The sequence below is a fragment of the Stegostoma tigrinum genome, chromosome 21, assembly GCF_030684315.1.
Source record: "Stegostoma tigrinum isolate sSteTig4 chromosome 21, sSteTig4.hap1, whole genome shotgun sequence".
Lineage (NCBI taxonomy): Eukaryota > Metazoa > Chordata > Chondrichthyes > Orectolobiformes > Stegostomatidae > Stegostoma > Stegostoma tigrinum.
This window is the reverse complement of record NC_081374.1, coordinates 42,226,477-42,239,405: the sequence shown is the minus strand read 5'-3', so window position 1 is coordinate 42,239,405 and position 12,929 is coordinate 42,226,477. Positions and strand designations below refer to the sequence as shown.

The 12,929-nt window shown below is 43.4% G+C and overlaps 1 protein-coding gene across 5 annotated transcripts in view; it reads right to left on the bottom strand.

Moving 5' to 3' along the window:
- The window catches only part of mical1 (microtubule associated monooxygenase, calponin and LIM domain containing 1), a 91,799-nt gene that overhangs the window by 31,621 nt on the left and 47,249 nt on the right, over positions 1–12,929 (bottom strand). For all 5 annotated transcript variants that reach the window (XM_048553484.2, XM_048553483.2, XM_048553482.2 and 2 more), the window contains 8 exons: positions 12,200–12,347; positions 10,626–10,816; positions 10,416–10,525; positions 9,584–9,733; positions 8,781–8,961; positions 6,085–6,173; positions 1,793–1,844; positions 139–264 (listed from right to left, as the gene is read on the bottom strand). In XM_048553484.2, coding sequence (XP_048409441.1) covers positions 139–264; positions 1,793–1,844; positions 6,085–6,173; positions 8,781–8,961; positions 9,584–9,733; positions 10,416–10,525; positions 10,626–10,816; positions 12,200–12,347 — 1,047 coding nt within the window. The remainder of the gene's footprint in view (positions 1–138; positions 265–1,792; positions 1,845–6,084; positions 6,174–8,780; positions 8,962–9,583; positions 9,734–10,415; positions 10,526–10,625; positions 10,817–12,199; positions 12,348–12,929) is intronic.

Sequence of the window (12,929 nt, the reverse complement as noted above, 5' to 3'; positions counted from 1 at the left end):
TGGTGATCAGAGCAGCAGGTGAGCCACTGAGGCAGAAAGACAAATGGCCTGCGCTGATTGGCTACCAGTGTGGCCTCCCTTCCCCCATCCACTAAATCCTTCATGGGATTTGTTTCCTTGTGATATTGTTAGACTAACATTTTCTCATCTGTGCTGTTCCTTCATCATCACTGCCTCTCTCCCATTCATTTTCATTGTCCATTTCATCTCCTGGAACATCCTTGGAGTTGATGTTTCCATGCTTGCCCATTGCTGGGTTGCGATCTGTGAACACAAGAAGCCATGCATTGTGTTAGCTTTCAGTGCTTTCTTGACCTTATATATTGAGCATAGTCCATTTATGTCAAAAACAAAATCTCACATTCATATAGCAACTCACAATAAAATATCCTAAGATTGTAGAAGGGGAGGAGTTGAAGAAGCAAAGTCAAGAGCCTCAAACCTAGGCTACTGAGCACACAGGTAGCAGTAGGGGAGTGATAGAATAGGGGTTGCGCAAACAGGTCAAAATTGGAGAAGCACAAAGATTGGAAAGTTGGCAGGGCTTGAAAAAGTAAACAGAGCTTGGGAAAGGGATAGCAGCGAGAGGAGGTTGTAGAAGTGTGCCAGAGGAAGTTACGGAGATACAGAAGGGTGTAGGACCTGGAATCTGGTTACAGGGATAGTGAGAAGTACAGAGGCTGGAGGAGAGTACTGAAATAGGGAAAGTTGTAGAGGCTGGAGGAGTTAAGAGATAGGAAGAGTTGTAGAGGCTAGAAGAGGTTACAACGATAGGGCAGGGTAAAAGTTAATGGAAGTTAAAGGTAGGGACTGTTGTAGGGCTGGAGGAGACTACAGCAATAGGAAGGGTTGTGGAGATGGAGGAGTCTACAGAGTTAAAGGGCTGTAGGGCTGTAGGAAGTTACAAAGATAGGTGAAGGTGGGGGTTATAGAGTTGGGGGAGTTACAGAGATAGGGAGAGTTTTATGGTTAGAGAAGGTTAAGAGATAGGAAGGATTGTAGATTTGAAAAAGGTTATACAGTGTTAGTGATGGAGGTTTTGCAAGGCTATCAGAATAAGGATTAGAATTTTTTTTAACTTGAGGTGGTGGATGAGAATTTCTAAACTGGTGATGGTGTGAGTCAATATTGGTGAGTGAATACAGGAAATGGTCAAGTTGCAGTCATTTACAGTGGAATGTGGTGCCTAATAAAAAAAAATCAGCTAATTGGTTCCGATATTTAACACTGGATTTGTTTGCTCTGAAATGTTACAAATTTAATTTTCACCTCCACTTCTCACATAAAGTTCCCTTCAAGAAGATAAGAGTCTGGGCAGCATTTGTTAACTTTTCTTTCCTGAATTATGTGCACTGTTCCAATTCCTTATCTAACTCAAAGTGGTCACTCTTCACATCTCATTTCAGAAAGTCAGTAACATGAGGTAAGTGGGAAGCAATGCATGCTTCATCCTGATCTCAGCCCATATGTCCTCATGGTTATGTCCCAGTGAGGGGCACTGGGTAGCGAGCAAGCCAAGGCATCCTGATCCTGCTCAACTGGCACTAGGAGACATCAAAGAGCCGGGTTTCATTACCCGCCTTAGCTGAGGTCACCCCTCTGTATAATTCCAATTTGGGAACATCTGTGTGTTCGTACATCATCCATTCAACTAGTGAGTCAATCAGAAGGAGACCACAAGATGATTGCAGTGGTCTGAAGACTGGCTAATGGAATGTCATCGATACTGTTTATCAAAATAAATCACATTCTAATAGTACCCAGCATTTATTAAGGAGAAACAGTCATTTACCTGCACGCATTTCCACAGCACTCCCCTGCATCGTTTCTTCATCCAAAGCTTCCTATCAATCAAAACAAAGAAAATCTATGCACGAAATACATCTATTTGGTTCACCAGAACCCATGCACCCAGCACCTTAACTCTCCCATTCAAATATCTTTGTCCGGTGGGTCCAATTGAAGTCTGTTCGTTCCTGTATTCCTGTTGTTCCAGTGAAGCTGGTTTCTCTGCTACACCGACCCTGTCACTGGGCCCCTCTTTTCCAGTTCCTGCAAACTCTAAGCTACTATTGTGTTCCATTTTGTAGATGCCTTTTTTTTCTAACTCCAGACCTAGTAGGTGAGGCCAGAGATGAATCATTCGAAAGAAGGAACTGCTCACTGCAGCATGCCAGCGCACAGTCTAAAGGTGTTAGTTAATTGTCGGAGATTTTGCTGCTGCCTATAACTAATTCCTGCCAGGAGATCTATTGTCATGGTATCTCACACTTATCTATCTTGAACCATCCTCGCACATCCACTGTCGGTTATTTACAACCACTGTGACATCCATCATCCAATTAAGACTACAAGATGTAGGAGCAGAAGTAGGCTATTCAGCCCACCGAATTTGATCCACCATCCAATGAGATCATTTCTGATCTGATAGTCCTCAACTTCACCTTCTGACCTCTCATTACCCTTGATTTTCTCACTGATTTAAAATCTGCCTATCTCAGCCTTGAAAATACTTAATATCGCAACCCGAACAGGTTCCATGGATTCATTTCTCTCTGAGAATCAGAGTCATACAGCACAGGTGCAGACTGTTCAGTCTAACACATCCATGCCGACCATGTTTCCCAACTAAAGTAGTCCCACCCAGCCTGCATTTGGCTCATTTCCATCCAAACATTTCCTTTTCCTGTACTTATCCATTGTAAGTGTACCTGTATCCACCACTTCCCATGGAAATTCATTCCACATACAAACTACTTTGTGTAAAAACAGGTTGCCCCTTCTGTTCTTTTTTAAATCCTTTTCCTCTCACCTTAAAACTATGCCCCCTAGCTTCGAACTCTCCAATCCTAGGGAACAGACTTTTGCTATTCGCCTAATCTACACCCCTCTTGATTTTGTAACCTCAATAAGATTGCCTCTCATCCTCCTATACGCCAGTGAAAAAATTCCCAGCATATCCTGCTTCTCCTTAAAACACAAACACTATTCCCAGTTACATCCTGGCAAATATTTTCTGAATCATCTCTGATTTAATATCCTTCCTACAGCAGAGTGACCAGAACTGTACACAGTATTCCAGAAGAGGCCTCACCAATGTCCTGTACAACCTCAACATGGCCTCCCAATTCATATACGCAAAGGCGTGAACAACGAAGGCAAGCCTTCTAAATACCTTTTTACCCACCCTGTCTACATGTGAAGCAAACTTCAAAGAATTATGCACCTGATCTGCAGGTCTCTCTGTTCTACAACACTACCCAGGGCCCTATCATTAATTGTATAAGTCCTGTCCTTGTTTGTATTACCAAAATGCAATATCTCACATTTATCCACATTAGACTCCTTAGTCCGTCAACCCAACTGATCAAGATCTCTTTGTGATCTTAGATAACCTCCTTCACTGACAAGTATACCTCCAATTTTGATGTCATCTGCAAACTTACTAACCATGCCGCCCATATTATGATCCAAATTGTTTGTATAAATGACAAACAAAAGTGAACGCAATACTGTGGCTTACACTGGTCACAGCCCTCCAATCTGAAAACCAACCCTTCACCACCACCCTTTGTCTCTCACCAAACACCCAATTTTGTATCCAATTGGCAAGCTCACCCTGAATCCCACGTGTTTTAACTTTACTAATTAGTCTACCATATGGAACCTTCTCATGAGCTTTATTGAAGTCCATGTAAACAACATCTACTGCTCTGCCCTCAATCTTTTTGGTTACTCCCTCAAAAAACTCAATCCAGTTTGTGAGATGTGATTTCACTTGCACCAAACCATGCTGACCATCCCTAATCATTCCTTGATAACAAGGTGTAGAGCTGGATGAACACGGCAGCATCAGATGAGCAGGAAAGCCGAAGTTTCGGGCCTACAGCCTTCTTCAGAAAAAGTCATTCCTTGCCTCTCTTTTCTCCCATCTTAGAGGCAAGAAGTTCCTCCTCGTTTCTGACATGATTGGGAAACCCCTTATTCTGAAATTATGCCATCGGGTGCTCAACGCTCCCATATGAAGAAACAATCTTTCCAGCCCTGTCAAGTTTCACTAAGAATTTTCTGTTTTAATAAGGTCGCCCCTCAGTCTTCTACATTCCAATGAGCACAGGCCCAATCTACTCAGCCTCCTCTCCAAAGACAGTCCCTCCATTGCTGGGATCAGCCGAGTGAACCTTCTCTGCACAGCCTCCCATACCAGCATATCTTTCCTTACATAAGGAGCCCAAAACCGTTCACAGTATTTCAGATGTGTTCCGATTAGAGCCTTGTAAAATTTTAAGAAAACTGCTGTACTCCATCCCTTTTGAATAACACTCCATTTTCCTTCCCGGTTACCTACGGAGCTTGGATGCTAGCTTTTCATGATACAAGAGCCCGGAGTTGATCTACTGTAGCCCTTCCTTCAAGCTGAGAAGAGGTCTCTAACTTTTCAACTTACATCAAATGCCAAATTCCTGATATTTTCTTTCCTAGGTGTCATTTCTCAGAGTTCTTTTGGCTTTTGCAATTTCAGGTACCTCTTAATTTGTCTTAATGGTCTATATATTGAATTTTTAGTATATGTTAGCATCCATATTTCAAAAGTCTCCATTTCACCCAGAGATTTTTATTCATTGTCCATATATCTGAGGCATATGGAAAACAGTGGATCATATGTCGCATTTTATGAGTTTTATTCCTTGTTAAAAGCTTTCAGATGAGAATTTAAAATAATCTCCCTGGTCGACTACTTGATAAAGATTCCATGAGAGATTTTACGCATGGAGCATGGAGTGTTCCCAGAGACAAATAGCATTTATTTCTGAATTCATTCTTCTGGGAATCAATCTCACTTTTGCCAGTGGGAATCTTGTTGCGTGCAGGTTGAAAGTTGAACCAGCCTACATAACAGAGACTATGCTTCAGAAATAACTCCTTTGAATTAGGATAAAGCTGTTCAAAGATATATGAATGCAAATCAGTTTTGGTACGGAATATATTTGCTTTAATTTTACACTAAACTCAGCTAAAATTGAGCCTTCTCGTCGAACTTGCCATAGTCTGAAGTAAAAAGGTGTCAGGAATATATCTACCACAAACTAACCTTTTTCCAGATGCTGGTTCAGGCCAGTTCCCACTCTATCTCATGACTATTTAAGACTTTACCACGTCTTTGTTTTACTTTATTAGAGGATATGGGCATCACATTTATCGATCGTCCCTAGTTGCCCTTGAGAAGGTAGTGAGCTGCCTGAACGAACTGCTGCAGTCTAAATGGAATAAGCAGACTCACAATGCCTTGAGTGAAGGAGTTCCAGGATTTTGACCCAGCGACAGTGAAGGAACGGCAATATATTTCCCAGTCAGGATGGTGAGTAGCTTGGAGGGGAGCTTGCAGGGGCTGGTGTTCCCAAGTATCTTCTACTATTGTCCTTCTAGATGGAAGTGGTCATGAGTTTCGAAGGTGTTTTCTAAGAATCTGAGGTGAATTTCTGCAGTGCACCTTGTAGATGGTACACACTACTGCTACTGAGCATCGGTGATGGAGGGAGTGGATGCTTGTGGATGTGCCTATCAAGTGTCAAGCTTATTGAGTGCTGTTGAAGCTGCACATGTACTAGGATTTTCATTCTGAAATGTCACTAATTTTTTTTATTGAAATATCCTGTTGTAGCTATCAGAAGAACTGGGAAAGTGTGAGGTTTCAGCAGGGCCACAGTAACCCTGCTCGAAACATTGCCCTGAAAGCTCTCTGTATTTATAATGACTGACCTGTTGTGCATTTCTAACATTGTTTACATCTCAAACTTCCAGCATTTACAACTCTTTTTAGTTGAGCAGACTGACCTACTGTGGTCAGAACTCTTCAGCGAGTGGGCAGAGGCTGAATTCCTATGTCGTCGGTGCTCTTCATTTGGTACAGAGCTTAATCTAGAGTGTTTTAAAAGTTAAATTCTCACAAAAGCAATAAAAATTATGGCACGAATGTTACGTAAGGAAAGCAGCCAGACATCGAACAATTTTCAATTTAAACCAGACTGTGATAACTCATTCTGCACAGCAACTGAAATTATAATTCATAATTTAAAACACTACCTCATTTACGAGCCTTGGAGCTGTTTTCTCTAAATTACTCTGAATGGAGCCATGCATACCGTTGTAGTGAAGTGTGCAGTAGAATTTCCCTAAGAGAAAAAACAGTAAGTGATTAATCTGTTCTTCAGAAAGTTAATTCTCCATTTCAAAGCTCAATTAGACAAATTAGCCTCCATTCCTCATGCTCTGAGGATTTCAGGAATTGATGCTTTATCTAGTGGGAATCAGAGCTCGGTGAACCAAATAGGGCCTTGTTCTAATGGGCTCATTACAACTGAACTAGATACACAACACACGAGAGAGAGATCGAACACCACCGCTCACTCCTAAGCATTACTCAGGCGATCCCACTGGAACAGCCACACGTATGGGTGTTGGTTGAAGGTTGGCCAGACAAAGCTGAGGTTTTGACCCCTGCTCGCCTGGTCGAATAGCCTGAACTGGTGGGGCAGAGTTTTCACTCTGCGGGTGGGAAACAAGGATCAGGATAGTTTCCCACGTCCACACCCAATTACGGGGAAGCTGTCTATCATTGGAATTTAGACCAGAGCTCACTCTTAATCAACAGGAGGCCATTGAGAATGGTGGACAGGTTCTTGCAGTTGGAGGGTCCAAAGGCACTCCAGCTTCAGATGAGCACCCAGCTGTAGAAAATAGTAAGGAACAGGGCACGTACTGGAACAATATCATTGTCCCTGCATTGCCACTGATCAAACTCTGACAGTTCCTTCCTGACAGTGTTGTGGGTGTTTGCACATCAAATGGACTGCAGCAGCTCCAGAAGCTAGCTCACCTACCCTTCTCAAGGGCAATTAGAGATCGGCAACAAATTCTGGCTGAGTCAGCAGCACTCTCATAAAATGAACAGATATTTAAAAAAACCAAAACACAAGTTGGCCTCTCAGCCACTATAAAAGATATGAAAAGTACAAGAGCAACCTGGGAGAGACAGGGGGAAGAAGCAGGTTATCAGGGAAAGCCCACTGGCCCTTTGCTGTACCCTCACCCATGCAGGTAAGGAAGCTGTGTGCAGATACCTGTTGATCGTCTGGCCTGCTACAAATGTGCCTGCCTCCATTCACACTGGGTAACTGGAGGTCCCAGTTAACCTGCTGCACTGAACTTTAACCAATGTCTCAGTGAAACTAGTTGGCCATCCGTCTCGTGCTGGACCTACTGGCCCCAAACTCACTTCCCCAAAACGACCCCAGCCACAAACAGAGCAATGAAACTTCTATGCTGGCCAGTCTTGAGAATTTTGTGAGCTCCATTCACAGTCAGGGAGCCTGTAAATCCTGCCCTCAGTGCTGGGCTTGCACTTAAACTAAGGGCATGTGGACTGACACGGGAGAGGTGTTGGCTTGTGTTGACTTCTGGGTCTACCTAGTGCACACAGACTGCAGCAGTTCAAGAACACAGCTCACCGCCACCTTCTCAAAGAGCTAGGGCAATAAGTGTTAGCTCAGCCAGTGACACATGCGTCTCATGAGTGAATTTTTTAAAAATTCCTCCGGGGATTCCTTAACACTGACAATTCCTATTGCTCTTCACTGATCAGTGTTTGTGACTGACTCTGTAACAATCTGATATTGTAATCACCTTGATTTTCCCCAAAAGCATTGAAATTGATAACATGACAAAGCACAGATGTGGCCATTTGGCCCAGTGTCCACATGCTGACTCTTCTAAAATGTTACACAACTCACCCTGCAAAAAAAAAATTGCAAGGTGGTGGCAGAGGACGAAAAGGGAGGGGAGAACTTTAGCCCAAGTTGGGAAATCTACCTCCAGATGGGAAATCTACAACTGCTATTGAGCCTAATGCCACTTCAACAGGGAAGTCCCCAGAAAGAAGCTAAGTCGGTTCGGGAATTTTCTGGATTTTTGGTCACCTGTAAACTGCTGGTGGTCCAGGAGTGTGCAGGAAATCAGAGTCAGACTAATGATGTTCTGTAGGCCTCACCATCCACATCACCCCTCATTCTCTCCAAGTAAGCCCACACCTTGCAGTCTCAAAGTTAGGCTGTGTTTACCTCAGAGGTGATGATTGGCTTGCAGATAGAAAAAAAATTGCACACTGATAATATCGGTTTTGTTTTTGAGAAAGAGACAACAATCCTATGGAGAATGGCAGTAGGAAATGTTTCTCTTGAACAAAATCATGTTGCTCGTGGCTTCAGAGAGGGCTGAATGTTGGCTTTGAAACAGTGAAAATAATGCCCAGCAACGTTGAATCTTACAATTTATACAATCAGCCTTCATGTTCAATCTCCAAAACAGAAAATATATTTGTAAATCTATACAAAGCTGTAGCATGGGATAAATGGTAATTTGCCAGAATGGGAGCCATTGTTTAAATGTAGTCAAGTGTGGCATGATTGAAGTCTCCTCCAGTGGTAAGTATCAACTGAAACTGGGTAATTATAATCTGGATTCTGGTAGGCATAGTGCTAGAGCACAAAACTGACGTGTGGCGTGCACTGACAATTGGGCACGGCGTAACAAATGATCTCCTGGTGCAGCAAGGCCAGTTCCCTGATAATTGTGCTGATGATGGTGAGGCCAAGGCAGCTTTACTCTACCATTAAATAGCGCTCCCTGGGCACTGGCTAGCTGTGATGGAATGTGCTGCGGTTCTCTCACCTCAACAATCACAGTATGGACCGGTATTGAAAACACCCCTCATGGGTACTTGCCATCTCTTCTGTTGAAAGCGTAGTTCCCGAGCCGCAGGGTTTTGCCACATTGGTGGCACATGAAGCAGCCGCGGTGAAAGAACTGTCCCTCGGCGCTGAAGCGTTCCACCACATAAACCCGCTTCTTACAGAAGTAACAAACCTCACTGCTGCTGGGGCCTGATGCCTGTCTGAAGGAGCCCTGAGACACAGACATACAAAGCACACTCTACATCAGTGAACAAGATCGATCAAGGGCTGCTTTGCATCTTGTATGTATGTATATAATGCACTCTGTGATCTATATACTGTGCACCTTACCATATTAATATCACACAATGCCAGTAGATCACACACGTACCATTTGTCACCTGATATACAGGTAGTGTCACCAACCATTTTGCCTTGGACTTTGGATCCAATTTCTACTTGGGTGTGAATTTGGGGCACTGTTCACTTTAGCTGGGTCAGTAACTACAGAGCACTGTTTAAGGCAAACAGCAAAGGGACTGGAGCAGCAATGAAGAGATGGTTTTGAAGGCACTAGTTGTTGCCATTTGTACCAATGCATGGAAACTGGAAATACACTTGAAAAGCAGACATTTGTAGACCAGCTGGGGAAAGTGGCTGCAAATAATTGCATCTCTTGTTCAGGGAGGTCTGATGTGTTAAATGGCATCCCATTGTGTAAGAGTCCATGAGGTATGCAAAGTGTGTAGCAATACATTTCATTTTGAGAACACAGGACAATATATTTGACATATCCTGGAGTTGAGGGATTGGATCCAGACCAGGTTATAACCACTGGATGTTGAGATACTGACCTGTCTTTTAACATTAGCTGGTTCCCCATTGGGTTTCTCCTGGAATTGTTCTGTTTGTGAGTTGCTGCTCTCATTCTTCTGCGGTGACGAAGGTGGGGTCAAAGTCTCATTTGGGGCATCCCTCAGTAATTGTTCTGATTCAGCATCTGACTAAATACAGATCGAGATTTTTTTTTCAATGCGAGGTTTTAGTTGTTAAATCCACCGAGACCTTGAGCTGGATTTTTCATATTAGGTGATGATACTGTCCCACCTGCACCCCAGCTAAAATTCCGGCTCAAGAAGCCATAACCAGAATTTTTCTTTTCTTTATTTATGCACGCAATGCGAACATCACTGTCTGGGTCAGTATTCATTATTCATCTCTAATCACCCTTGAAAAAGTGGTAGTAAGTCACCTTGTTGAACCATTACAGTCCATGGTCACCAAACAGTTCACTTCCTGAGGTCAAAGCTGCCAACTCCATGCCCCGCTCGCCTCGAGCTGTCAGCCAATCAGCTTGAAGGCAGCTTTCCAGTTCCTGCAGCGTCACGAGAAGAATTGCTGGAACTGCAGAATGGACTAGGGAGGTAAGGCCGGAGTAGGGCTGGTAAGGGGCAATCAGGAAGGCCCCAGAGTGGGGGTGCAAGGATGTTGTGACTGGGAACTCAATGAGATGCATTCAGCAGAGGCATCTCTGTCTATGAGCTCTTCGTGGTTGCAAGAGAAGGTGTAACCATTCAGTAATGAGTAACTATGAACGAATGCCTGACCATTAATCATGCATTATAACTTCATGGCCTCTGGCAGTCACTAGGCCTCAAAAGCCCACAAAAATTAACTTTTTTTTACCACTGAGCTTTGTTTGTTGGCCACGTTTTTCCGGAGGGAACTGAGGAACAAGAGAGCCGACTTGGCTGATGACAAGGTCATCATCTTCCTTTTATTGACATCTTGGAGCTCTGAGAGAGAAGAGAAGCAGAAATTCTACACATAACCAGAGACCAGGCTGTGTAATTCAGGAATATTCTGAGACCAATGGATATTTCAACACAAACTCACCAGGAGATATGTCCTTGAAGAACTCATTGAACTGGGTCAAGTACATGAACATACTGAGCTTGTCAGGGCTGGTAGCAGCTTCCATTTCTCTCCCGGTCATTATTGGTGAGATTCCAAACTCTTTTTCTGCAATGTTGAATGCCAGTTGGTTGTTTTCAGCAACAGATTCTTCTTTCAGACTCTCAAAGTTACTGGAAAAGGAGGAAAGGAGCTCAGTGCAAGCCAAGACTATTCACCTTCCTACATTTGAAATAGCTATGAGATGGAGTTGGCACCAAAGGAGTATCAGCTGAGTGGAGGACAGGTTTGTATGTTGTTGTGGTGTCACCATAGTCTTTCCAGGCCATAGGGCTGCACTCTCATGAGCGAGAGAGCGAGAGAAAACAGGTGGTGATAGGCTCACCATACTTCAGGTGGGAAGAAAAGGTTGAGAAGAGCCTTTCGTGGTAACTTAACCAGTGATGGGAATTGAACCTGCACTGTTAGCATCACACTGCTTTGCAAACCAACCATCCAGCCAACTGAGCTAAACATGCCATGTGGCTGCAGCATGCGTATCTTGACCTGCACTCTCTTTACCTCTGTCTATAAGGAATGTAAGAACAGGACGTAGGGCATTCACAACTTCTGATTGGTAGATTCTATCTATATGACTGATGTGGTTGTAAAATTGAAAATTAATCTTTCAGACACTTGTTTGTTGGGACACTTTGGTCTCTTGTTTACACCAGCTGGCCCCACGATCATTAATAGGAGCTCAATAGCTTGAGGATCCAATGGAATTCTGGTGCATCTCCACCTTGGTAAGGGCCCATGATGGATACAACTATTTCTGGGTCAGAGACAGCTCTGTCTTCTTTACTAATGCCAGCTCCATTCAGTCAACAGCATTTCCACCTCTGAACCAGAAGATTGCAGGTTCAAGGCTGGCTCTGGGGATTTGGGCATACGATCCAGGCTGACACTCCAGTGTGGTGCCTAATTTCTACATGGTGCACAGCACTTAAAATAATTGATTGTTCTCCTAATTCCTCCATCACTCAATGATCCCCAAAACAGATTGACTAGCCATTTAATCCATCAATATAAAACTACTGCCAACCTACACAACATGTGACTACGTTTCAAGTGAATTCCTTCATTACAAAATCAGGTTTTGGGATGTCCCTAGGACATAAAAGTGCTGTATAAATGCAAGTTCTTTCAATGTAACGCTTTTCTCTGCTAATCTCATAACGATTCAAGATCAGTAAGCTCAGGTACCTATACGAGGAACGAAAACATTCCCAATGCCTCTCACAAACAGAGGGCAGTTTAAATTGCCTTACAACTTTCGAAACGTGCTTGCTGACATGTTATCCAACCTGGGAACAGCAAGATCCCAAAAACAGCCCTCAGGTTACTGAGGAGATTAATCTGTTTTAGTGATGGTGGTTGAAGTTTGAATTCTGGTAAGGACACTGGTGACATGATCTGCTGAACTTTTGATCTTGTTGGAGCCGCAACATATGATGTCACCAAGGACAGACAAAAGGCAGAAATATCACATTCATTATTATCTTGCTGCTACTCACATAAGGTCCGGGCGAAAATGATGAATCAGAGCACACAATGCCAGACCACTTTTCCAGGACGTTGTCAGGTCAATGATCTTTACATTCCTATAGCTTCTCGTGTGCTGTTGACACCAGCTCAGGAGCTCTTCGTAACCAGCACTGGAATCTACAAGAAGCACTCATGGTCAACCTCAGTATTCAGTCAAAGTCATGTTGAGAACAACACGAGCACTCAAGAAACGCTCTGGTTTTGACTGATATCTAGTCAATTTCTCTATGAACCTCTGCGCCTTACACAGAATAGCATATATCATTTTCTTCACCATCTTGTCACTGAATGTAGTTCCCTCAGTGCCTTGGCAGATAAAGGCATTGTAGCTGCTCATTACATAGGTGTACACACATACACAGAGGTGCACATGGAAAGTCATACATACATACACACACACAGTCACACACACACACACACACACACACACACACACACACACACACACACACCATGTGAAAGTCACCTTGGTTGGCATTGCAGGTCAGGCATTAATGAATTGTCACTGGTTTTACACTTGAAGTGAAACAGACAGAAAAGCAGGCAGAGTGACGGGCTCTTGACCCACAAGCATCAACTTTTCACATCTGACTAAGCCAAATGTCATACCCCACCTCACACACAAATGGTTCACTGCAGTGGTTCCACTCTCATCGTGGTCAGAACTGGTAAACTCAGCACAGACCAAGCAGTGAAATT